General features: G+C 50.9%; 1 protein-coding gene and 1 pseudogene across 1 annotated transcript; one reads left to right on the forward strand and one right to left on the reverse strand.

Moving 5' to 3' along the window:
• Nucleotides 1-5,694: 5,694 nt before the first annotated feature.
• LOC144581893 (uncharacterized) lies at nucleotides 5,695-8,105 on the reverse strand. Its single transcript, XM_078367788.1, has 2 exons — nucleotides 6,851-8,105; nucleotides 5,695-6,124 (listed from the first exon to the last, which is right to left on the reverse strand). The coding sequence occupies exons 1-2, from the start codon at nucleotides 7,171-7,173 to the stop codon at nucleotides 6,064-6,066; spliced, it is 384 nt and encodes a 127-aa protein (XP_078223914.1). The 5' UTR covers nucleotides 7,174-8,105; the 3' UTR covers nucleotides 5,695-6,063.
• A 3,902-nt stretch (nucleotides 8,106-12,007) lies between these two features.
• Nucleotides 12,008-12,105, forward strand: LOC144581980 (small nucleolar RNA U13; annotated as a pseudogene).
• The last annotated feature ends 12,956 nt before the right edge of the window (nucleotides 12,106-25,061 follow it).

Genomic DNA, 25,061 nt, shown 5'->3' on the forward strand with positions numbered 1-25,061 from the left:
TGGGGCTTTGGCTGTGGCGATTGTATGCGGCGCTGGCTGAAGGATCTCAAGGTAGCTAGTGTCAGAACTCAATTAGAGGTCCGCCCTGGTAGTGGAGACGAATCCCCACACATTTGCTCATAGAAGTCATCTTCTGTGTGGATGATGATTTTTGAAGTAGGAGAGCAGAGGAAAAACGGGGGCTGAGCATTTTCCCTAAACGATAGTGGACATTCAAATCCCTCGTGAGGCTGGGCGTGGTGGCTCACGCCTGTCATCCAGCACTTTGGGAGGCCGAGGGAGGTGGATCACCAGAGGTCAGAAATTCATGACCGGCCTGGACAACTTAGAAAAACATCGTCTCTACAAAAATACCTGCTGGTATTTTTGGGAGGTTGAGGGAGCAGTATTGCTTGAATCTGGGAGGTGAAAGTTGCAGTGAGGTGAGATTGTGCCACTGCACTCCGGCCTGGGTAGATCATAAATAAGACATATAATTGACTCACAGTTCTACAGGCTGTACAAGCACAGCTCCAGCATCTGCTTGCCTTCTGGTGAGGCCTTGGGAAGCTTACGATCGTGGCAGAAATGGGAGTGTGTGCAGAGAGAGAGAGGAGAGGCAAGGCTCTTTATAAACAAACTGCTCTCAGTTGAACAAATAGAGCAAGAACTCACACTTCACCAAACGCAGGATGCTAAACCATCCATGAGGGATGTACACCCTCTAACAATAGTGAGATTTGGAGGAGACACACATCCAGGCTGTATCAGGCATTAAATGATTTGTTTTGACTCTTAGCCCGCCAGATGGGACACTTTACCGCACTGTGGAGGAGGGTCAGGGACACGAAGCTGCAGGCACAGAGGTGGATATAGGTGGCTGCCAGAGTGCAGGCAGGCTGGAGCTCCCAGGTGCCACAGGAGTCCTGCACACAAAGGCTAAGGAATGGTGCAGGCTCCATCTGAAATCAGGGCCACCCAGTCACTGTCTCTAGCCTAGGCCTCTGCTCCATGCCAATCCCCAGGGTAGATTGGGGAAAGAGCTTGCTGTGCTCCAGGGCACAGGCTCACACTCACCACCCGGAATCAGTTCCCAAAGGTGGATGAGGGGTCCTGGAAGAAGGCACGGCGGGCGAGGCTCTGTCCTGGGCAGGTTGGCTCAGGCTTCTCGGTGGCCCTGCAGTCACCATCCACCTGGTGGGACAGACGCAAGACTCATGCATGCAGCTGAACCATGTGGCTCCCCCACATACATTGGCCTTAGCGGGAGACTCCACCCAACCCTGGGTCTGCAAAGACCACTGCAGAGCCGGCGGGCCACCTGCCGCTCCTGGGACTCTGCAGTGAGCGGCCCTCGAGACACTCAGCCGGAGGGAAGAAAAGCAGGTGCACCTGCTCACCTGCCAGGCCGGGCTGAGCTCCTCCAGGCTGTGAGCCACAGAGCCGTCCGGCAACATCAGATCAGTGCCTGCTTCGTTGTCGCTGGTGTCCAGAAGGCCAGCGGATATGCCTGTGGGGAGGAGGAAAGATGAGGTGATCCTGAGAGCCCCTGATCCTCCCCCAGGGGTCCTGGATGAGAGATGAGCCTCAGGCACACGAAGGATTGGTAAAATCCCTCCACCCCACACTCCCAGAGCTCTGGCCCCAAACCCTCATCAGAAGAAGGAGAGAAAGCACATAGACTGAGGACAGCGTGTGTGTCCCCATCCCCTCTCCACATCGTCAGCACGAGTGGCCAGAATCCAGGCCTGCCCTTTGTGTTCTTTGGCAGAGGGACCACAGAAAGGCCAACTCCACCTTGGAGCCATATATACAAGGGATGCGGGAAGAAAGCCTGGGCCTTGGTGCCGGCCTCTCAACCACAGTGACTGCCTACAGCTCGGGGACCTGTTGCACTGGAAGCTGAGAATGGTGCATCCCGAACAGGATTTTGATGGTGGGCCAACTCTGCCAGGGCCCAGATTAACCGTGGTGCAACAGGTGCACAGTCAGGCTGCAGAGGCCGGTGACCACGTCACAGGACATGGAGACCCCGTCCTCACTGGCCGGCTCAATCCTGGGGACCTCCCTCCTTTTCATGGCAAAAGGCAGCCGGAGGTCTGGACGGCTATCCCGTGGCATGGAGGAGTTGTACAGCCTGTAGGCCTGTGGACCGGAGGAAGTGGGCAGGAGGGATGACCGACAGCCAGGGTACGAGCTTCAAAGTGCCATCCCCCAGGCAACCTGCCACAGGCATAGGTCTCCAGGGGAAGCTCGGGTCTCTCCTCCTCACCTAAAGGCTGGAGTAGATGAGGGTCACATGGTTCAGCTCCAAGGTCAGGGCCATGAGCCCCAAGCCTGTCCGACTCAGCATCCGTGAGAATGTGCTGTGAGCAAAGTCTTGGGCCAGGAGGATGCTGCTGCACTGGACGCTGAGGTCCCACACCCGGCCGTCAAAAGTCACCACGTGCTGGGCCCCGGCAACCAGGGCCTGGTCTGGGGAGAAGCAGCCACAGAGGCACGCTGAGTGGAGCCAGCTCCACCCACCGCAGTGGGAGCACGATGCCTGCTGGGTACCCCGATGCCTAGAGCCTTGGCTTAGCCTGCCCTGAGGCCAGGAGTCCCCCTCCCCTGGTGCGGCGGCCAGAGGCCCAGTGATCCCCCACCAGCTTCAGGATGACGTGAGCTTAACGGCTATGGCCCGATTCAGCCCTAAGAAGGAATGGAGTCCCCAGACCCGCTACAAAACTGCTGTGCTAAGTAACAAAGCCTGGCTCAGAGGCCACATGGTCATCCTTCTGTTTACATCGGATGTCCAGAGCAGGCACAGCCATCGACATAGCAGGCAGACTGGTAGCTTTTAAAAACAATTGTGGTAAGGCATGCACAACTCTGAATAAACTGGAAGCCACTGAATCGTGCACTTAAAATTCACACATCGGCCGGGCACGGTGGTGCTAAGCCATCCCAGCACTTTGCGAGGCTGAGGAAGGAGGATCGCTTGAACCCAGGAGGTCAAGGGTGCGGGGAGCCGAAAGCGCACCGCTGCACTCCAACCATGACAACAGAGTGAGACCTAGTCTCAAAAAAAAAATTATACAAGTCATCCATTTAATCTCAAGGAAGCTGCTCAAGTGGGGAAAAAACATTGACCGTTTAAGTGGATGGCCAACGGCTACCTCAAACATGACACTGGTGTCCTGCAGAGCAGCCCTGTTCACGGTAGGGAAGAGATGGCCTGTGAAGGAAGAGGTCTGACCAGTCCAGCCAGTGTAGCCCCTGAGCTGTGCCTTGGGGGTGTTCGTGCCCATGGTAGGAAAGCACCATCCATAGTGCACAGCCAGACACCTGTTGGCCAGGGCCAGCATCCCAAAGGAGGCGCTACCAGCCCCGTGGTCAGCTGTCAGAACTGAGGGGCACAGAGAAGCCCATGGTCACATGCACAGGACTTCAAGACCAGGCTGTTTTTTTTTTGTTTTTTGTTTTTTACAATATCAGCGTGCTGCTTAGACCTGACTACACCCACGCTTCTATGGAGCCGTAGACTTCCATGTGAGTCGCACACCGATAAACCGCTACTTGCCAAGCCTGGGTACGGTGGCTCCCACACGGACATGAGGGGCTTCCTCGTGCATTAAAAACCATACATGCTCCTTACCCACGTGAGTAAGCCACGTGGTTACCTGCATTTCACAGTAAAGGAAGCTGAGTCCACGGATGTTAGCAGACTCACCTGAGCCACAGGCAAGCTTCTCGGGAGCCCAGAGCTCGTCGTCCCAGCACCGCCCTTAGCTGCACTGCTGGGCAAGGTCATACAATCTGGAGAAAAGCAGGATGTGCAGCCTCAGCCCTAGTCCCATAGGACCTTGGGAAGTCCAATAAGCTCTGGGCCTAGCACGGTAATGCCACAGGCCTCTGCAGGCTTCCCTGTGCCCCCACAGTCCCTGCCCCTGCATGGCCCTGCTGTTGTGCCCACGAGGTGGGGGGCTCCCAGGGAGTAGGGTGGCACAGCCCGGGGCAGGACTCATGCCTCCAGAGACCCTGCAGCAGGCGGCATCTGAGCCGGTAGAACTCGGATGGCATGTTGGCCCTGGACAGGTGTCGGAGTGGCCACGGCAGCTTCTCCTCCATCAGGTAGCCAGTCCCCCACACCACATCGCCCCCAGGAAGCAGCGGCGTCACCACCACTGAGTAGTTCCTAGAGGGAACCCGCAGGACAAGCTGCTGAGCCGTGCTTTCTTTGGCTGCAGAGGGGGAGCTCACAGGTATGCAGGGAGAGCTCTGCCATGGACAGCATTGGGGTGCATCTTGGGGAGGGCTGTCCTTGTTGTAGAAAATCCCATAATGAGCTGGAGGAGCACAGAGGCTGGCATGACAGCGGAGGTGGTGGGTGACGCCGGGACAGAAACAAGCTGCCCTATTTTGATGACACAGATATCTTATGTCATGTCTGATCTGCCCCATGGGTCTTGGGCAGCATGGGGACTCTGTGTGGATGCAAAAAATAGAAGCTGGAAGGTGTAGGAAATTGTTTTGTTTTTTTGAGACAGAATCTCATTCTGTTTCCCAAGCTCGAGTACAGTGGTACGATCTCGATTCCCAGCTACCTCTGCCTCCTGGGTTTAAGTGATTCTCCTTTCTCAGCCTCCAGAGTAGCTAGAACTACATGCGCTCACTGCCATGCCTGGCTGATTTTTAAATTTTTAGTAGAGTCAGTGTTTCCCCATGTTGGCTACGCTGGTCTCACACTCCCGACCTCAAGTGATCTGCCCAAAGTGCTGAGATTACAGGCATAAGCCAGTGTGCCTGACCGACAGGTCTAGGCAATTTCTACAGTTGAGGGGAGGACTGGAACTTTCTCAATATGTAGAGTAGGGTCAAGCCTGTGAGATCTGAATGATCAGGGAGATCTCAGCTCATGTGGGGTTGGAGTGAGAAGAGAAATATTGCACGCTCTGTTGTTGATGGGCCACTGAGGGGGACGGGCAGGTGGACTCGCTTACCTTTTAGGGAGCCCAGAGGCCCTGCAGCTGGGGGCCGGAAGCGGCTTCGACACACTCACTGCCATTTAAATCCATTTTTTGGTATCACCACGAGATTCCACTCACCGGGTAGGCAAATAACCAGGCAGGTGATTGTTCAACCAAGCCAAAGCCCCGCCCTGGGAGCTCTTCCCTTCCTCAGCCTACATTCTGACCGCAAGGCGGCAGGAGCGGGAACTTGTATTACGTGGAGCCTTTTCCCCATGATGTGGGTCCGGTCCCTATTCTACAGCTGGGGAAACTGAGGCACATAGAGCCGATGCAGAGACATCCCAGGAAGAGGCAGAGCAAGAATCCAGATGCTCTGCAAGGCCACCGGCATGAAAGAAGGGGCGGCCCCCTTGCCTGTAGCCCGGTTCCTGGTGGGCATCATGGCTGTGAGGGAAAAGGATATTTGGTCCCCAGGCCCCTGCTCTAGACTGGGTTCCCCATTTCTATCCACCACCCCCGTGTTCTCAACACAGAGACAAAAGGGGCCTTTTGAAGTGAATGGGTGATCACAACCTTCTTAGGTCAGTGCAGAAGCCAGAGTCCTCCTCTCATCCCCTAGCCTTGGAACCTCCCAGTCGCATCAGCCCCACCACCTTGCTATTCAAACAGGACAGGCACGGTGGCTCATGCCCGTAATCCCTGCACCGAGTCTCTGGAACCCAGGATTCTGAGACGAGCCTGGAAAATACAGTGAAATCCCATCTCTACTAAAGATACAAAAATTAGCCGTGTATGGTGGTGAATGCTTGTAATCCCAGCAACTTGGCAGGCTGAGGCAGGACAATCACTTGAATTTGAGAGAGGTTGCAGTGAGCTGAGATCACACCACGGCACTCCAGCCTGGGTGACAGAGAATGAGACTCCATCTCAAAAAAAAAAACAGGCCAGGCACATCCCTCTCCCAGTCCCTGTGCAGTGGAGCCCCCACCTGGAGCTCTCTTTCCACACTTGCCCCGTGGCTCTTGCTTGAACTGTACCTTCTCCTCAAAGCTGGCCATGGCCACACCATAGGATCCCCAGCTCACCGTCTCACCGATGTTCCATCTCAAGCATTTGCCACCTAAGGTATGGCTCAGTGGTGGTAAACGATGAGCGGTGGGCCACACCCAGCCTGTAGCCGGCTTCTGCACCACCTGCAAGAAAGAAGGGCTTTTATGTGTTTAAAATATTACATAACAGGTCGGGAGTAGTGGCTCGTGCCTGTAATTCCAACACTTTAGAAGGCCAAAGGGGTTACATGACTGAAGATCAGGAATTTGAGACCAGCCTGGAGTGGCAAAACCCTGTCTACTAAAAACACAAAAAAATTAGCCAGGTGCAGTAGTGCACACACCTGTAGGCCCAGCAACCCGGAGGGCTGAGGCAGGAGAATCACTTGAACATAGGAGGCAGAGGTTGCAATGAGCTGAGATCACACAACTGAGACAGAGCAAGACTCCGTCTCAAAAAAAAAGATGATTACAAAGCAAAAGCAAGGAAATGTGACAGAGCAGAATGGCCTGCTTAAGAGGGGACTCTCGGGCTTTCTGCAGGTAGCTGTGCACACTCTGCTGTAGATGATTTCTTGGGCTTCGTGTCTGTCTCTCAGTACAACTGAGCTTCCTGAAGGCAGGGGTCAGCTTTGCCCACTGCACTCCTCTGCAGCAGCTCCTAAAATCCTGCCTGCACTGGGACTGTGCTCACGAGGTCTCTCTGGAGTGAGGAAGAAACCCCATTTTCTCTCCTGTGAAATAAGGAGTGAAGAAGCCTCTGTTTAGGGCGGTCAAAGTAGTCAGTGAGTCAGAGCGTGTTGAAGCGTTCAGCACTGCACCTGATACGTGGCGGGAACGCTGCATGCGACACCCCAAACCCAGCGTTACCTGGCTGTGAGGCCATACAGGTCAAGCAGGGCTTTGCAGAGCCTCTTCAGTGCCCATGAGAACTTAACCTCAGCCCGGGACAGCATCTGGTGGGCCACCTGGAAAGGGAAGGGACAGTGAGAGCTCTCTCGGTCATCCTCAACTGCCAGCCACATCTCATCCTTGCTCTCACTCACCAACTCCAGGGTGCCTTTCATGGCCCCCAGGGTCAACTTGATGGGCCTGGGACCCTGGTTGCCTGGCATCCCGGGCACCCAGGACTGTAGCCACCACATGGCCTCCTCTGCCCGCTCCCTCCACACCTCCTCCAGGGGCCACAACATCACTTCCAGGTAGGAGTCCTTCAGTGTGGCCAGAGGACCTGCAACTGGCAGCCAACACCCACCATGAGGCCTCTGGGCAGCTCAGAGGCCCAGCCCAGGCCTCAAAGAGATAGGGCCTCTTCCTGGGATTAAGATGGTAGGGGGAGTGGAGGAAAAGGAATAGAGCAGCAGGCACTGGAGATTGCGAGTGAGTTGTCACAGCAGACCCGAGCTGCCTCTGCATGACCTGCTCATAGCTTGTCTGGGAACTTGGACTGGGGGAGGGTTCCCACCAATCCTAGGAGTGATACGAGGTGCTCTGCAGCTGAACTGTTTGTACAAACGTGGTTTATGCCAGACCCCTGCTTGCCTCCTAGGAGTCTGACAGTGTGCTCTGAGCCAAGAGGCACCTGCCAATTAGGCAGCCCCACCAAACACCCTGGGTGACATAGTGCTGGGACAGACAAGTGCGTCCCATGTGAAGGCACAGGGACTGGGAAAGGATACTAGGTGCTGGCCGTGGTTCATCCTAGACTCCGCACCGGCCCCCTTCCCTGTGCCAACACTCCTGCCTCCTCTCTCACTGTAGTCAATGACAGCTGTGAACAGCATAGTGTGCAGAGTCCTGAGCACTTTTTCAAATTCACTGCCCTGTGGGTGGCCATGGGACTCTGGGACAGAAGAGAGGCTATGGAGGTGACGTTCAACAGCCAGTCAGAGGGACGCCAACCCTGACATTGGGCAAGGTCTTAGCCCCGGATGGTAGAGAGGTCAGAAGTACCTAGTCCTGCCAGGAGTGCAGTTGGAACAAGGAAGCTGCCACTATGCCTGGCTAATTTTGGTATTTTAATAGAGATAGGCTTTCACCATGTTGGCCAGGCTGGTCTTGAACTCCTGACCTCGTGATCCGCCTGCCTCAGCCTCCCAAAGTGCTGGAATTACAAGCGTGAGCCACTGTGACTGGCTTTTTTTAAAACTTATTATTTGTTTATTTTAGAGATAAGATCTCAGTCTGTTGCCCAGGCTGGAGTACAGTGGCACATTCTTGACTCATTGCAACCTCTGCCGCCATGGATGAAGCAATCCTAGATGAATAGACATAAGACTGAAGCTGAAGTGCCAGCCCTGGATTCATTCCTATATGGCTATGCTATTGGAAGCAAGTTCATCTCTGGGGATGAGCTCAGGGTACTCAGATCGCCACTTGCCAGACTCAGGTGCTCTCTCTGGACATCCCACCTGGCCGGGGCACCCACCTTGTGACTGAAAGCCAGGATCTGTGTGCAGTGGAGTGTGCGGCCCGGCCCCGGCCTGTAGGCACCGTCTGAGCCGCTCTCTGTCTGCAGCCTCTGGCCAGTGCTGCACTGGTGCGCTGGCTGCTTTGCCTGAGCTGTGAGGATCGATCACAGAACCCCTACCCTCCTCTGCCAGGCAGCCCTCTACCAGGGCTCCAAGAGGAGGAGGCCCAAGCCCAGCCTGGCCTCTGCCGTGTTCTCCCAGCCCTGTGGCCTGCTTCACCCGTCACTCCATTAAAACCTGTCCGTGGGGAGGTCTTAAGAGATAAATGAATGTCCCCTAAACAGACACACCTTATTTTTCTTTTTTTCCTAATGAGCAGGTACTAAGTCCTACTCAGAGCCCACAGAATGACTGATGGAAAATCCTGTGGTGACAGCGTATTTTAGCTCACAGAGCCACAGCCACAGGAACCGGGGAAGGCCCTGCCACCTCCACCTTCCCCGCAGCCAGGCATGCAGTGCCTTACGCGGGAGGCCATACGGGATCCTCAGGGATTCGGTCCACAGCCAGCCCCGCTGCTGCAGCAGGTCAAGGGCATGCAGCCTTGACAGTCCTGACACGAACAGCTTGGCATCCAGGGCAGCCACTCATCATCCAGCCTCCTTCCTTTCCATCGGTGCTGCAGGGATAGAGAGCAGGAAAATGAAAGGGTCAGCCCCCAGGGACCGACACCCCCAGCCCCAGGCAAAAAAAGGACTCGGGAATACCCCAGGGTCCTTGGGATTGGGGGATCCTTGAAGAGTCAACACCTGTGCCCTGCACAACAGCCCACAGACAGGCCTGATCGTGGCTCGCTGCAGCCTTGACCTCCAAGACTCAATCGATCCTTTCACCTCACCCTCCAAAGTAGCTGGTACTACAGACATGTGCCACCACCTTGGCTAACTTGTGTGTGTGTGCATGTGCATATATATATACACACCACTTTTTTTTCTGTAGAAACAGGGGGTCTCAGTATGTTTCCAAGGCTGGTCTTGAACTCCGGGGCTCAAGCAATTCTCTTTCCTTGGCTTCCCAAAGTTCTGGCATTATAGGTGTGGGGCACTGTGCTTGGACCAAGGATAAAGTAGAATGAGGCCGGCCAGAGTGAGTCATTCCTGTAATTCCAGCACTTTGGAAGGCCAAGGCAGGCAGATTTCCTGAGGTCAGGAGTTTCAGACTAGCCAGGCCGACATAGTAAGACACCGCCTCTACAAAAAAACAAATAAATAAATAAATAAATAACCAAGTATGGCAGGAGGCACCTGTAATCCCAGCTACTTGGGAGGCTGAGGCAGGAGAACCGCTTGAACCAAGGAGGCAGAGGCTGCGGTGAGCCAAGATTGCACCATTGCATCCAGTCCGAGCAACACTGTGAGATTCTGTCTCCAAAAAAAAAAAAAAAAAAAAAAGAAGAAGTAGAATGAAACAAAATCAAATAGGACAGATGACAAAAGAATTAACTACACATCATGGGTCGTTAAATAAATTTCACCTTCTGAAGCTTCTGCGTCTGCAACACTGAAGGTCATCCAGAACAGACAGGTGGAAATGGGCCAGCTGTTATGACTCCCAAACACCAACATGAGGTGGTCAACAGCCACCGCTCCGAGTGCCCCCAGCCCCAGCTCCTGTCCTTACCTTAGAATCTTTCAGAAAACATAAGCGGCACACCCTGGTGTCACCGCCCTGGCTCTGGCACAGTGCCAGCATCTGCTAAGCCTGTGTGTGTGTTTTAAATGCCCGGTGTATTTTAGGTCAATGTTTTACATATGTTTCTTATTGTGGGTGAGAATAAGAACAACCCAAAATCTGCTATTTTATGGTTTGTGGGGACAGCTGGAGGTTGTGGGAAGTTCTGGGGGCTCACACTGAGCCTGAGTCTGTCCTTAGATGGGATGTTGATATTGAGAAACTGAAGTGATGAAGATCATCAAGAGGCATTTGGCCCACACCCTAGCCTGGTCATGGAGGAGACAGGACACAGGGAGTTGCATCTCCTACCTGTGAAAAGAAAAAAAAAGAAAGAAAATAGAAAAGAAATGAGAAAAACATATAAACATTCTGGCCAGGGAATTCCACTGTTAAAAATGTACTCTGTGAGAGAATGGTGTTCTCGACAGAATAATTTTAACAGGAAACCTGGGAAAAACTCAAGAGCACTTCATTATGAAACTAGCTGAATACATTCCATTCCATGGACTATTACATGGTCATTTGCACTACACGGGAGATGCTGATTTTATTAGGTACATATATTAACTCCACGTGCTGATTGTGTGCATAGATCATCTCGGAAAAGAATCACCAAAGGAACCGTAACAGTGGTTCGCTTCGAGGAGGGGTGGGAGAGCGGCTTTAAGGCTGCACCAACACCAACGGATAGAACTTTTTGCGATAAAGACCATATTTCCGGGCCATCTGCAGCTGTGGAGCACTTGAAATGTGGCCCACGCAGCCAAAGAACCAAATCTTTCATTTTCTTAAATGTTAATTTATTTAGATTTTTTTTTTGAGATGGAGTCTCGCTCCGTTGCCCAGGCTGAAGTGAAGTTGCATGATCTTGGCTAACCGCAACCTTTGTCCCCCAGGTTCAAGCACCTCTTTTGCCTCAGCTTCCAAAGTAGATAGGGTTATATGGGCTCACCGCCGCATCCGGTTGCTTTTTGTGTTTTTAGTATACATGTGGTTTCACCATGTTGGTCAGGCTGCTCTCAAACTCCTGACCTCAGGTGAGCCACCCGACTCGGCCTCCTAAAATGCTGGGATTACAGGCATGAGCCACCGTATCCAGCCTCACGTAGATTTCATAAACACATATGCCATGAGCTGCCATATGGGAGACTGGGTTCTATACTCTTTCATAGTTTTTGAACTTTGAATCATTTAAATGCATGGCCTATTTTTTTTAGTTGTAGCACTTAATAGAATAGTATTTAGATTGTATTAATCTAAATAAAATCTACCATAGAATTTACATTGTACCAGTGAATGCTGATGTATAAAAAAATTGCCAAGGTGTGTGTGTGTGTTCATGTGCACGTTTATATGTATGTATATTTCACTTTTTTTGAGTTAGTCTCGCTCTGCCACAAAGTCTGGAGTGTGGGAGTATGAACCTGGCTCGCTGCAACCTCTGCCTCTAGGGTTCAAGCGGTTCTCCTGCCTAAGCTTCCCGAGTAACTGGGATTACAGGTACACACCACCACATCCAGCTCATTTTTGTATTTTTAGTAGAGAAGGCGTTACACCATGTGGGCCAGGCTGGTCTTGAACTCCTGATCTCAAGAGATCCACCTGCCTCGGCCTCCCAAAGTACTGAGGATTACAGGCATGAGCCAGTATGCACAGATAAAAAGGTGTGTTTTTTGAGGAAAATGAACAATGTACCAACAAAAAATAGGGAACAGCTGGGGCTGGTGGCTCATTCCTATAATCCTAGCTCTTTGGGAGGCTGAGGTGGGAAGATCACTGGAGTCCAGGAGGTTGAGGCTGCGGTGACCCATGATTGCACCACTGCCCTCCAGCATGAGTATTGCAGCAAGATCCTGCCTCAAGAAAAACTAAAATTTTAAAAAACCAAAACCTAAGCATGACAATTGGGTTATCAGGCTATTTTATGATATGTGCCATTCTCAAAACTTGTTACGGTATCATCACATCACTCATCAAACAGGAAAAAATTAAAAATAAAACCCAGAAACTCAAACTAAAAATATTTGCAAATCTATAGTGTTATGCGTTGTGCTCTGTCTCCCCGAAAGACGCTGAAGCCCTATGCCGCAGGGTCTGTGGATGCGACCTTATTTGGAAATAGCCTCTTCCCATGTGATCGAGCTAAGCTGAGGTAATGAGGGTGAATCCTAATCCAGTGTGCCTGGTGTCCTTATAAAAAGGGGATGTGTGGACAAAGACACCTACAAAGGGAAGACAGTTTCAAGACAGAGACAGAAGACCACCTGCAAGCCAAGGAACTCTGGAGGCTCTGAGAATCCATGAGCGAGACCTGGGACAGACCTCCCTCACAGCCTTCAGAGAAAAAACAAACAAACAATAAAAAATCCCTTGATTTCAGACTCCTGGTATCCAGAACTGTGAGAATAAATCTCTGTGGTTGAAGCCACACAGTTTAGGGTACTTTGTTAAGGCAGCGCTGGGAAATGAATGCAGACTTCTTGGGGCACGCATCCACACTTCTGAAGGAAATGTGGGACGTGCAATGCTTGAACTTACAATTCATACTTTTCTCTACTCTGAATTCTTTTTTTTTGAGAGGCAGGGTCTCACTCTGTCACCCAGGCTGGAGTGCAGTGGCACAAGCATGGCTCACTGCAGCCTCCAGTTCCTGGGCTGCAGCAATCCTCTTGCCTCAGCCTCCTGAGTAGCTGAGACTATGGGCACATGCCACTGTGCCCAATTTTTTAAAAATGTTTTGTAGAGATGGGGTCATGCTATGTTGCCCAGGTTTACCTGGAACTCCTAGCCTCAAGTGATCTTTCCATCTTGGCCTCCAAAATTCTGGAATTATAGGTATAAGCCATTGTAACTGGCTTGCCTTTTAAAAAACAAAAACAAAAACAAAACCAGAATCTTCCTATATTGCCCAGGCTGGAGTCCAGGGACATGATCTTGGCTCACTGCAACCTCCACCTCCTCGGTTCAAGCAATTCTTTTGCCTCAGCCTCCCGAGTAAGTCAGCTTATAGTCTCCTACCACCACACCTAGCTATTTTATGTATTTTTATTACAGGCGAGGTTTCACCTGTGGGCCAGGCTGGTCTCGAACTGCTGACTTCAGGTGATCCGCCCACTTCAGCCTCCCAAAATGCTATGATTGTGGCTCACTGCAACCTCCGCTCCTGGGTTCAAGCAATGCTCCTGCCTCAGCCTCCCAAGTAGCTGGGATGACAGGTTCCTGCCACCATGCCAGTTTTTGTACCTTTAGCAGAGACGGTGTTTCACCATATTGGCCAGGCTGGTCTTGAACCCCCGACATCAGGTGATCCGACTGCTTCAGCCTCCCAAAATGATAGGATAACAGGCATGTGCCACTGTGCCCAGCCCACTTCTGTTATTATTACAGTGTAATATATAATGAAATATTTACACAACTCACCATAACGTAAAATTAGTGGGAGCCCTGAGCTTGTTTTCCTGAAACTAGAGCATCCCTTCTGAAGGTGACGGGAGGCATTGACAGATAAACAGGCATTGGATTCTCATAAGGAGCACGCAGTCCAGCTCCCTCGCATATGCTGCTTATGGTAGGGTTTGCATTCCTATGAGACTCTAACAACGCCACCTATCTGACAGAAGGTGGAGCTCAGGTGGTGATGCCAGAAATAAGGAGCGGCTGTGAACACAGATAAAGCCTCCCTAGCCCGTTCGCTGCTCACCTGCCCAGTTCCCAACAGGTGAGACGGGCACGGTGGCTCGCGCCTGTAATCCCAGCACACTGGAAGACTGAGGCAGGTGGATCACCTGAGGTTGGGAGTTCGAGACCAACCTGACCAACACAGAGACACCCTGTGTCTAGTAGAAATACAAAAATTAGCCTGGCATGGTGGCTCATACCTGTAATCACAGCTACTTGGCAGTCTGAGGCAGGAAACTGGCTTGAATCTGGGAGACAGAGGTTGCAGAGAGTCAAGATCATGCCATTGCATTCCAGCCTGGGCAACAAGAGCAAAACTCCCTGTCAAATTAAAAAAAAAAAAAAAAGCCTGGGTGCAATGGCTCACACTTGCAATCCCAGCACTTTGGGAGAATGAGGAGGGCAAATCACCTGAAGTAAGGCGTTTGGGACCAGCCTGGCCAACATGGTGAAACCCTGTCTCTACTAAAAATACAAAAATTAGCCAGGTGTGGTGGTATATGCCTGTAATCCCAGCTACTCAGGAGGCTGAGGCGGAAGAATTACTTGAGCCTCAGAGATGGAGGTTACATTTACCTGAGATAGCACCGCTGCACAGACTGAGACTCTGTCTCAAAAAGAAAAAAAAAAAAACAGGCTACTGGTACAGATCCGTGGCCAGGAGGGTTGGGGACCCAAGCTGTAGACAATATGTAATGATCAAATCGGGGTAACTGAGACAGTCATCACCTCAAATATTTATCTTTTGTTTTGGGAACAAGAAAATGCTTCTCTTCTAGCTATCTTGAAATATTCAAATAAATTCTCATTCACTGTAATTTCCCTTGTGCACTATTAATTACTGTAACATATTCCTTCTATCTAGGCCTTATGGTCTTTCATTCATTCTTTTTTAAAATTATTTTCATTTATTTCTGAGACAGTCTCTCTCTTTCTGCCAGGCTACAGTGCAGTGACATGGTCTCGACCCAATGTAACCTTCACCTCCTGGGTACAGGCAATTCTCCTGTCTCGGCCTCCTGAGTAGCTGGGATTACAGGCGTGTATCAGTATTCCTAGCTAACTTTTTTTATTTTTAGTAGAGATGGGGTTTCACCATATTGTCCAGGCAGGTCTCGAATCCCTGACCTCAAGCGATCCACCCACCTCGGCCTCCCAAAGTGCTAGGATTATAGCCGTGAGCCACGGCACCCGGCCATTTATTCATTCTTACATTCATTCATTCTATGAATAACTACCGCCTGGTTATAATATACCTTACAGGGTTCTGGGCTCTGGGGAAACAGCAATGACCAAAACAAAGTTGCTGCTCTCTTAATGGATCCATCATTCTAATGAGGGGGAAAGAGACAGGCGATCCATAAACAAACCATTAACACAGACAGCACATCAGGTGGAGAGTGCTATGAAGAATAAAAACTAAAGCAGGTATGGCCAGGTGCGGTGGCTCCCATCTGTAATCCCAGCACTTTGGGAGGCTGAGGAGGATGGATCCCTTGAGGTTAGGAGTTCAAGACCAGCCTGCCCAACATGGTGAAATGCCATCTCTACTAAAGGTACAAAAAAGAAAATTACCTAGGCGTGGTGGCAACTGCCTGTAATCCTAGCTACTCAGGAGGGTGAGGTGGGAGGATTGTTTGAACTTGGGAAGTGGAGGTTGCAGTGAGCCGACATTGTGTCACTGCACTCCAGCCTGGGGAACAGAGCAAGACTATGTCTTCAAAAATAAAAAAGTAAAGAGAAATCGGGTGCAGGTTAGAGTGCACTAGCACAAGCAGGGGTGCTCAGGTGCTGGTGAAGGTGGTCAGGAAAGGCCTCTCTATGAAGGTGATAGACATGAGGGCTGAGCCTGGGGACTCCTGAAGACAGCAGCATGGGAGGGCCCTAGGTATTGGTACCATTTGTGGTCCTTTTGTTTTGTTTTGTTTGGTTTGGTTTGGTTTTTGACACAAAGTCTTGCTCTGTCACCCAGGCTGGAGTGAAGTGGCACAATCTGGGGCCACTGCAACCTCCACCAACTGGGTTCAAGGCACCTCAGCCTCCCAAAGAGCTCGGACGGCAGGCGTGAGTCACTGTGCCTTGCCTATGCATCAACATGTTTAAATTCTTCTGAAACCTGTGCTTTAGGAAGAGTGTTCTGACAGCAATCAGAAATAAATGACAGAACGGCAGAACAAGTATCACGTCAGTGACAGGGTGGCTATGGACATTTGTTGGCCAGCAGCAAGAAAGCCACTCATACCCTGGATTCTACCTCTGCAGCCTGTCTGCACCTGAACTCTCCTCCCCACATCAGTGGAAGCCTGGAACTCTTAGAAGAGCACACCTCAACGGCCGCTGTCACCTTCACCAGAATGATGGAATTAATTCATTCACACAGAAGATAGCAGAAACCCGGTGAGAACAGGATCCAGAATGTGTGGGTTTTGATGGACAGGGTGGTAGGATCAGGGAGGCTCCACCTACCTCACCTCCTGAGCCCCACACTCCTTCCCCAGTCCTGCTCACCATAGAGACTAGAGTGACATGACCAGAAATGTAGACGCTTGGAAAGACACCAGCGACATAAAGAAGAGGAGGCCAGAGGTCCACAAGGTACACAGATCCTGGCCTCGGATGCCCAGGACTCTGTCCAGAAAGGCTCCCTCCCAGCCATGGAACTTGATGGTCCTCGAGTTCCTGAGGATAGAGCTGGTGAGTCGGGCCCACAAGTCCTTCTGCCTCGTTTGCTCTCCTGGGATTGGAGGGAAGAGAGAGATGAAGAAACAGCTGGTCTGGAATTCTCCCCTGCACCCTGACAGTCACCGTGCAGCAAATCCCGCTGCTCCTTCCTACCGCGTCCCAAAGCTGTCTGCCTCTCCGCATCTCTGACACTCAGTCCTGATCCATCCACCATCATCCTGTGCCTGGATTCCTGCAGGAGCTGACCCAGGACCACTGCCACAGAAAGGAGGCTTCTGGTGCCCAGAGAACAGAGGCTGCCCCTGAGCCCACCTGGGTATGGCACCATCAGGAAGGCTACCTGGAGGTGGGTAATGCCTGAGCTACATCTTTCTTCCTTTTACATTTTTGGTGGAGTTGTGGGGTCTCACTCTGTTGCCCAGGCTGGCCTCAAGCTCTTGGGCTCAAGTGACCCTCTGCCCCTGGCCTCCTAAAGTACTGGGATTACAACCTGAGCTACATGTTAAATGGCCAGGAGGTGGGTGCTGGGCAGGCAGAGGATGAGGGGATGGATCCGGGAAGAGGGATTGAAGGCTCTGAGACAGGGGACAACAAACACCTAGGCAGAGGGAGCAGCATGACTGAGAGGACACTCAGTGTGGCCAGAGGAGTACATGCGCGGCGTCACTTGGCACTTTAGGGTCAGGCAGGAGTTCGGGGTCTGTGCTTAACCGGGGAGGGGCATCATCAGAAGGCAGCTGCCTGGAGAAGGTATTTTGTTATTTCTTGAGATGGAGTCTTGCTTTGTTACCAGCCTGGAGTGCAGTGGCGCGATCTTGGCTCACTGTAATCTCTGCCTCCTGGGTTCGAGTGATTCTCCTGCCTGACATTCTGGAGTAGCTAAGATTATAGGTGCCTGCCACGATGCTCAGCTAATCTTTGTATTTTTTAAGAGGGATGGCATTTTGCCATGTTGACCAGTCTGGTTTAGAACTCCTGAACTCAGGTGATCCACCTGTTTCGAACTCCCAAAGTGCTGGGATTAGAGGCATGAGTCACTGTGCTCGGAGGAGGCCATGCAGGAGGCTGGCCAAATGACAGATAATTGGGACAGCTGGGCCTAGAGAGAAAATAAGTTCCTTCCCTTTATCCCCCTTCCCTCCCTCCCTCCCTCCCACCTTTCTTTTCTTCCCTACTCCTTTCTTCTGCTCTCCTGCCTTGCTTTCTGCCCTCTTTTTTCACTTCCCTCCTCCCTTTCTTCCTTGCCTCCATCATTCCTTCTCTTCCTCTTTCAACTCTTTCCTTCCCTCCATCTGTCCTCCCCTTTCCTATCTTTCCTTCTCTCCCTCCTTTTCACTCCTCCCCTCCCTCCATTCTCCCCATCCCTCCCTTCTTCCCTTCTTCTTTCCTACCCTTCTTCCCTCCCTCCCTTCTTCTTTCCTACCCTTCTCCCCTCCCTCCCTTCTTCCGTAGTTCTCAAACACTGGTCCAGCACCTTCTGCATGCCGAGCACTAACTAGATACTGAATCTGCCACAAAGAGTGTGCTGTGCTGCCGTGGAGCTTCTAGTCTAAGGACAGCAAGGCCATCGGCCCCTGCCAGGTGCTTCTTGAAGGGCCCTTTAGGAAGTGGGAAGTGCTGGGGAAGAGCAAAAATGAACCCAAAACAGGCCAAGGAAGAGAGATGCTGAAAGGAGAGGGATGGGCGGGGCGTGTCCTTGCTGAACGATGGTGAGGAAGGTGGACCTGACTGCAGGGGGTGCTGGAGGGGACAAGAGTCTTCTGGAGTGAGCGTGGTCCAGGCGGAGAGCAGCTAAAGCAGATGCCTGGAGAGATGTGTGAACATCAGGCAGGTGTGAGGATGGGGTAGGTGGGAAAGGGAGGGAGACGGGTGGAAGGTGAGGCTGGAGTCAATGAGGCAGCTCAGGGAGGGCCAGGTGGGCCACTGTGGGACCTCTGGCTCAGACTGAGGAAAATGGGGCTGCTGTGGGTCTGAGCAGAGGAGGGTGTGATGAATTCAGCTCACACAGGTCTCCTGTGGCTGGAAGTGGAGAGAGGCTGGGGCGGAAGTAAGGAGTGAGCCAGGGCCTTGCTGCTGGATGCATTTTTCAGATGACGCCAAGCAAATCTGCTGACTGATGGGGTGCGGGAGAAAAAGGCATTGATCTGACCCAGGGCCTGGGGTCTGAACACTGGAGGGAAGAGCCGCCGTCCGATGCGATGGGGAAGGAGAGGGGCAGGTCTGCACGATGGGCAACTCGCAGAGACAAGAACAAAGCCAGACCCGCCGGATCCCACTCAGCTCTGCCCTCCCCATCGCCCACACCAGGGCCTGTGTCTTCCTCCCTACTTCCTGCCTGGTCTGTCTTTTCCCCCAAAAGCCGAACCTGAAAGTGATTCCTCTTCTTGCTGATGAAGAAACTCAGAGGCAGGTGGCTCAGGAAGACAGCGATGGTGGAGGGACCCAGGAGCTAGGCACGGAGGGGACAGAACCTCAGGAGATCCCGGGGAGCCCAGCTGCCAGAGGGGTGTGAACCACAGCGGCTCCATCTTGAATAGGAGATGCGTAAAAGGAGGCGGAGACCTACTGGGTTTCATTTCCAGGCAGTGAAGGCATTCTGAGTCACAGGATGAGACAGGAGGGCAGCACAGGATACAGGTCACAGAGACCTTGTCAGTAAAACAGGCTGCAGTAAAGAAGCCAGTCCAAGACCCACCGAAACCAAGATGATGACCAGAGTGACCTCTGCTCATCCTCACTCCTACATTTGCCACCAGCGCCATGACAGTTTAAAAATGCCATGGCAACATCAGAAAGTTTCCCTATAAGATCTATAAAAGGGGAGTCATGAATAGTCTAGCCCTCATTTACAATGTCAGGAAGAAATGACCCTAAAGATGGGCACCAGCGCCCTCTGGGCTGCTCTATGGAGTAGCTATTTCATCTTCATCTTCTTAAAAAACTTGCTTTTTAAGGAAAGAATAAACTTACACTGTGGCTCACATTTGTAATCTCAGCACTTTGGGAGGCTGAGGCAGGTGGATCACCTGGGGTCAAGAGTTCTAGGTCAGCCTGGCCAACATGGTGAAATGCTATCTCTACTAGAAATATAAAAATTAGCCAGGTGTGGTGACATGCACCTCTGATCCCAGTTACTCAGGAGGCTGAAGCAGGAAAATCTCTCGAACCCGGGAGGCGTAGGTCGTACTGAGCCAAGATCACACCGCTACTCTCTATCTAGCCTGGGCAACAAAGACTCCATCTCAAAACCAAACCAAAACAACAAAAAAAAGCAAACAAACAAACAATTGTGCTTTCACTTTACAGACTCATGCTGAATTGCTTCTTACACGTGATCCGAGGACCCTCCCTTGTGGTCTGGATCGGGTCCCCTTTTCTGTAACACAGCTGCAGATCCTGAAGAGGGTCAGACTTGGATCCTAAGATGTGGAGTCAAGGAATGTGATAAGGACAGCCACCGGGTCCCAGGGATCTGGGCTCATGGGGGTCTGCTGGGTCAGGAGGCGCCTGCTGAAGACGGAGTCCGTCAATGGCAGGGAGGGGAACCACCCACTTACACGATGGGGAGAGAGTCATATTCAAGAAAGAACATGCACACACACGAGTGGGACTGGGAGCTGTTCCTGGCCACAACAGTGAAGTTGAGACCTCTGGAATAAGGACTGGGTTCAAATCCTGACTCTGAGGATTGTGAGGGTGGCTTTGGGGCAAGTCCCCTCCCTGACGTGCAGTTCCCTTGTCTGCAAAATGGGAAAGAGTTGCCCTCATTTTGCATGTTTGCTTATTACATTTAAGTATCTTTCTAATCTTCATTTTACCTTCATGAGGGTTGTAAGACTTAGCAAATCATCATACAGATGCCCAGTTACCTTTGAAGACAAAAAGTAAATAAGGTTTTAGTTTAAGTCTTGTGCATTATTTGAGACATACACTGAGAGTTTGAAACTCTCACTTAACTGGATGTCCTGTGTTTTCTCTGGCAACCCTGCTCCCTACCAACGTGGTGCTTTTGGGATACATATCCCCCTGCCTCTCAGCTTTGATTTCTATATCTGGAAAATGTGGTAGTGGGAGGTAGAATAAATGATTTTTATGTTGCTCTGACTTTCTGAGAGCCCTTCACAAGTTACTTGAACCCATTCTCTCACCGAGCCCCACCCCAACTCCATTCTGCATGCCTCAATTTCCCCTCTCAGTCCTTAGGAACACTTTTTTTTTTGGAGATGGAGTCTCACTCTGTTACCCAGGCTGGAGTGCAGAGTCACGAACTTGGCTCCCTGCAACCTCTGCTTCCCAACCGATTCTGCTGTCTCAGCCTCCTGAGTAGCTAGGATGACAGGTGTGCATCACTATGCCTGGCTAATTTTTATATTTTAAAACAGACAGGGTTTCACCATGTTTTCAGGCTGGACTCGAACTCCTGGACTCAAGTGATCTATTCACCTCAGCCTCCCTAAGTGCTGGGATTACAGGTTTGACCCACCCCACTCAGCTCAAAGAAAGTAGAACACCATTTTCTAATGTCGGGTCAGTTTGTTTCATTTATACGGCGATGGCGTCACCTGGTGGCTTCATGGAGGAGTGCCCTGAGGGTAAACCTCCCACAGCAGGGGTTGGCAAAACACTCAAAGGAATCTGACAGAAGATGACCACCTCTCTCTGGGGAAAAATGGTTCATAAAACTGTAGCAACCTCAGTATCCACCCTTCCTTCACCAGGATCTCATGGTGATGTTAGGAACTGTCTACCAAGAGGCAGGAAAAGTGCACAGGGAAAGTGACACGGTGCATTATCTGCGGATATTTCGGTCTTCTCTGATTTTTTTTTTAAAGAGGAGTCTTGCTCTGTCCCTCAGGCTGGAGTGCAGTGGTGAAATCTCATCTAACTGCAATTTACACCTCCGGGTTCAAGCAATTCTCCTGCCTCAGCCTCCTTAGTAGCTTGGATCACAGGCACACGCAACCATGCCTGGTTCATTTTTGTATTTTTAGCAGAGACAAGATTTTGCCGTGTTAGCCAGGCTGATCTTGAACTCCTGACCTCAAGTGATCTGTCCAGCTCAGCCTCCCAAAGTGCTGGGATTACAGACATGCACCCCCATGCCTGGTTTTCTCACTTTATTTTTTCTTTTATTTTCTAGATGGAGTCTCACTCTGTCACCCAGGATGGAGTACGATGGTGTGGTCTCTACTCACTGCAACCTCCACCTCCCGGGATTCTCAGCCCTCAGTCTCTCGAGTAGCTGGACTACAGGCATATGCCACCACACCTGGCTAATTTATGTATTTTTGGTAGAGATGGGATTTCACTATGTTGGTCGTGATGGCCTCGAACTCCTGACCTCCAGTGATCCTTTCACCTAGGTTTCCTAAAGTGCTGGGATTACAGGCGTGAACCACCATGTCTGGCTATGGGTTTTCTTGAAAACCCACTATTCATCCTCCTTTGAATAGTGAACCTCTCAAAAGCTGTAACAAACATGGAAGAGCCACTGGCCGGGTGGGCTGGTTGGTGGCAGGGGGGCTGGGGTCCCAGCAGTTGGCATCCCCTTTCCCAGGATATACACATGGCCTCATATACCAGTTCTTTTATCTCCTAGGTCAGCTGGTCAACACCGTCTGGGTAAAAAAAGGAGACCAGATCTTGTTTTCATCCACGTTCGAAGCCAATGTCACCACCCACGACATTGCTGTCAGTGCGTGCCCAAGCCCCCGGTAGCCTAGAAAAATTAAGACCTGGTTCATTAACCATACACTACCAGACCCGACCCAGCCGAAACATGAAATAGACTGGGCTCAGTGACCCACATCTGTAATTCTAGCACTTGGGGAGGCCAAGGCGGGTGGATGTCCTGAGGTCAGGAGTTTCAGACCAGCCTGGCCAACGTGGTGAAACCCCATCTCAACTAAAAATATAAAAATGAACCTAGGGTAGTTGTGCACACCTGTAATCGCAGCTAATCGGGAGGCTCAGGTTGGAGAATCACTTCAATACAGGAGGTGGAGGTTGTAGTGAGCCGAGATTGAACCATTGCATTCCAGCCTGGGCAGAGCATGAGACTCCATCTCAAAAAACAACAGTAACAACAACAGAAACACAAAATCAAACAACGCCTTTTTTTTTTAGAGACAGAGAGGGACTTCCTGTGTTGTCCAGGCTACAGTGCAGTGGTACAATCATAGCTTACTGCAGCCTCTTATTCCCATGCTCAAGCAATCCTATCACCTAAGCCTCCTGAGTAGTTGGGATTACAGGTGCATGCCACCATGCTCAACTAGTATTTGTGTGTGTGTGGAGATGGGACCTCACCATGTTGGCCAGGCTGTCCTCAAACTTTGGGCATAAAGGGACCCTCCCTTCTCAGCCTTCCATAGTGCTGGAATTACAGGCATGAGCCTCTGATCCTGGACAAAACCTACACATTCATGAATGACCACGGGGGGCATGATGGCTCATGTCTGTAATCCCTTTACTTTGGGGAGGATGAGAGGATATCTTGAGGTAAGGAGATCGAGACTGGCCAGGCCAATAGGATGAAACTCCATCTCTACTGAAAGAATACAAGGCCGGGAGTGGTGGCTAACACCTGTAATCCTATGACTTTGGGAGGCTGAGGTAAGCAAATCATGATGTCAGGAGTTCGAGGCTGAGGTAAGCAAATCATGATGTCAGCGTGGTCAACATGGTGAAACCCTCTCTACAAAAAATACAAAAATTAGCTGGGTGTGGTGGTGCGCCTCCGTAATCCTAGGTACTCAGGAGGCTGAGGCAGGAGAAATGCTTGATCCCAGAAGGTGGAGGTTGCAGTAAGCTGAGATCACACCAATTTATTCCAGACTGAGGGACAGAGCAAGAATCTATCTCAGAAAAAAAATTAGCCAGGCATGGTTGCATGTTCCTGTGATCTCAAGCTACTCTGGAGGCTGAGGTGGGAGGATTTCTTGAACCAGGGAGAATGAGGCTGCAGTGAGCTGAGGTCATGCCACTGCACTCCAGCCTGGGTGACAGAGCGAGACCCTGTTTCAATAAATCAATACATAAAATAAAAATTTGTTGTCTCCCAATTGGGAGGCCGGAAGTGTAGTTGGGTATCTGCAGGCCAGGCTCTCTCTGGAGGCTCTGGGACAGCAGGCATCCCTTGACTTATAGTGGCCATTGTCCTTCTATGCATGTCTGTCTCTGTGTGAAAATTTATTTTTGGGCAGGCACAGTGGCTCACACCTATAATCCCAGCACTTTGGGAGGCCGAGACAGGATTGCTTGAGCCTAAAAATTCAAGTTTAGCCTGGGAAACATAGTGAGATACCATCTCTACATAAAATACAGAGAATTAGCTGGGCATGGTGGAACACACCTGTAGTCCCAGCTACTCAGGAAGCTGAGGTGGCAGGATCATTTGAACCCAGGAGATTGATGCTGCATTGAGCTATGATCACATCACTACACTCAAGCCTGGGTAACAGAACAAGACTGCTTCAAAGAAAAATATTTTACTCTTTCTTTTTCTTTTACTGGCAACATATTTCCCTTTTAGTAAGGACACCAGTTATATGGGATCAGGGCCCCACCATCATGACCCATTTTAACTTGATAACCTCTGTAAAGACCCAGTCTCCAGATAAGGTCATGCCTGTAATCCCAGCACTTTGGAAGGCTGAGGTGGGAGGATCACTTGAGGCAAAGAGTTCAAGACCAGCCCGGGCAATACAGTGAGACTTCACCTCTACAAAAAAAATAAAAAAAAAAATAGCTTGGTGTAGGGGTGTGTACCAGTAGTCCCAGCTCCTTGGGAGGCAGGAGCACAGAGTGAGCCCAGGAGGTCGAGGATGCAGGCATCTGTGATTGTGCCACTGCCCACCGGCTGGGCAATAGCAAGACCTAGTCTGTCTCAAGAGAAAAAAAAAGTTTGCTGATCCAATGTGGGGTAATTTTTTATAACTTTAACTCTGTATTTTTTCATATTGCTTAGCTTTTCCACATGAACTCTGTGATTATAACAAGAAAATAGCAGTCACATTACATTTTTTTGTTTTTTGAGATGGCGCTCTGATCTTGTTTCCCAGGCTGGAGTGCAGTGGCATGATCTTTGTTCATTGCAACCTCCGCCTCCTGGGTTGGGCGATTCTCCTGCCTCAGCCTCCTGAGTAGATGGAACTACAGGCACATGCCACCCTGCCTTGCTCATTTTTGTATTTTCTGTAGAGAGAGGAATTCACCGTGTTGGTCAGGCTGGTCTCGAACTCCTGGCTTCAAGTGATCTGCCCACCTCAACCTCTCAAATTGCCGGAATTGCAGGCATCAGCCACTGCATCCGGCCATTCTTATCTTTTTGTCCACAGAAATGACAAGCATTTCAATTTTTGTTTGTCTTGTTTTGTTTTTCTTAAATGAAAACAAACTAGCAGTTATAATTGGGAGGACAATTTGCATTATGGGAATCTGGGAGTCATGCCAATTTCTGTAATCAAAGTTGGTAAAAAAAAAACTGGGGTTATGCGATGGGGTGGTGGCACACGCCCATAATCCCAGCACTTTGGGGGACTGACGTGGGTGGATCACCTGAGATCAGGAGTTTG

The sequence above is a fragment of the Callithrix jacchus genome, chromosome 3, assembly GCF_049354715.1.
Source record: "Callithrix jacchus isolate 240 chromosome 3, calJac240_pri, whole genome shotgun sequence".
Classification (NCBI taxonomy): Eukaryota; Metazoa; Chordata; class Mammalia; order Primates; family Cebidae; genus Callithrix; species Callithrix jacchus.

Coding starts and splice junctions, on each gene's coding strand:
- LOC144581893 (XM_078367788.1), bottom strand. CDS start 7,173: ATGTTGTGGCCCCTGGAGGAGGTGTGGAGGGAGCGGGCAGAGGAGGCC. Junction 6,125..6,850: donor CTGTATGGCCTCACAGCCAG/GTAACGCTGGGT, acceptor TCTTTCTTGCAG/GTGGTGCAGAAGCCGGCTAC.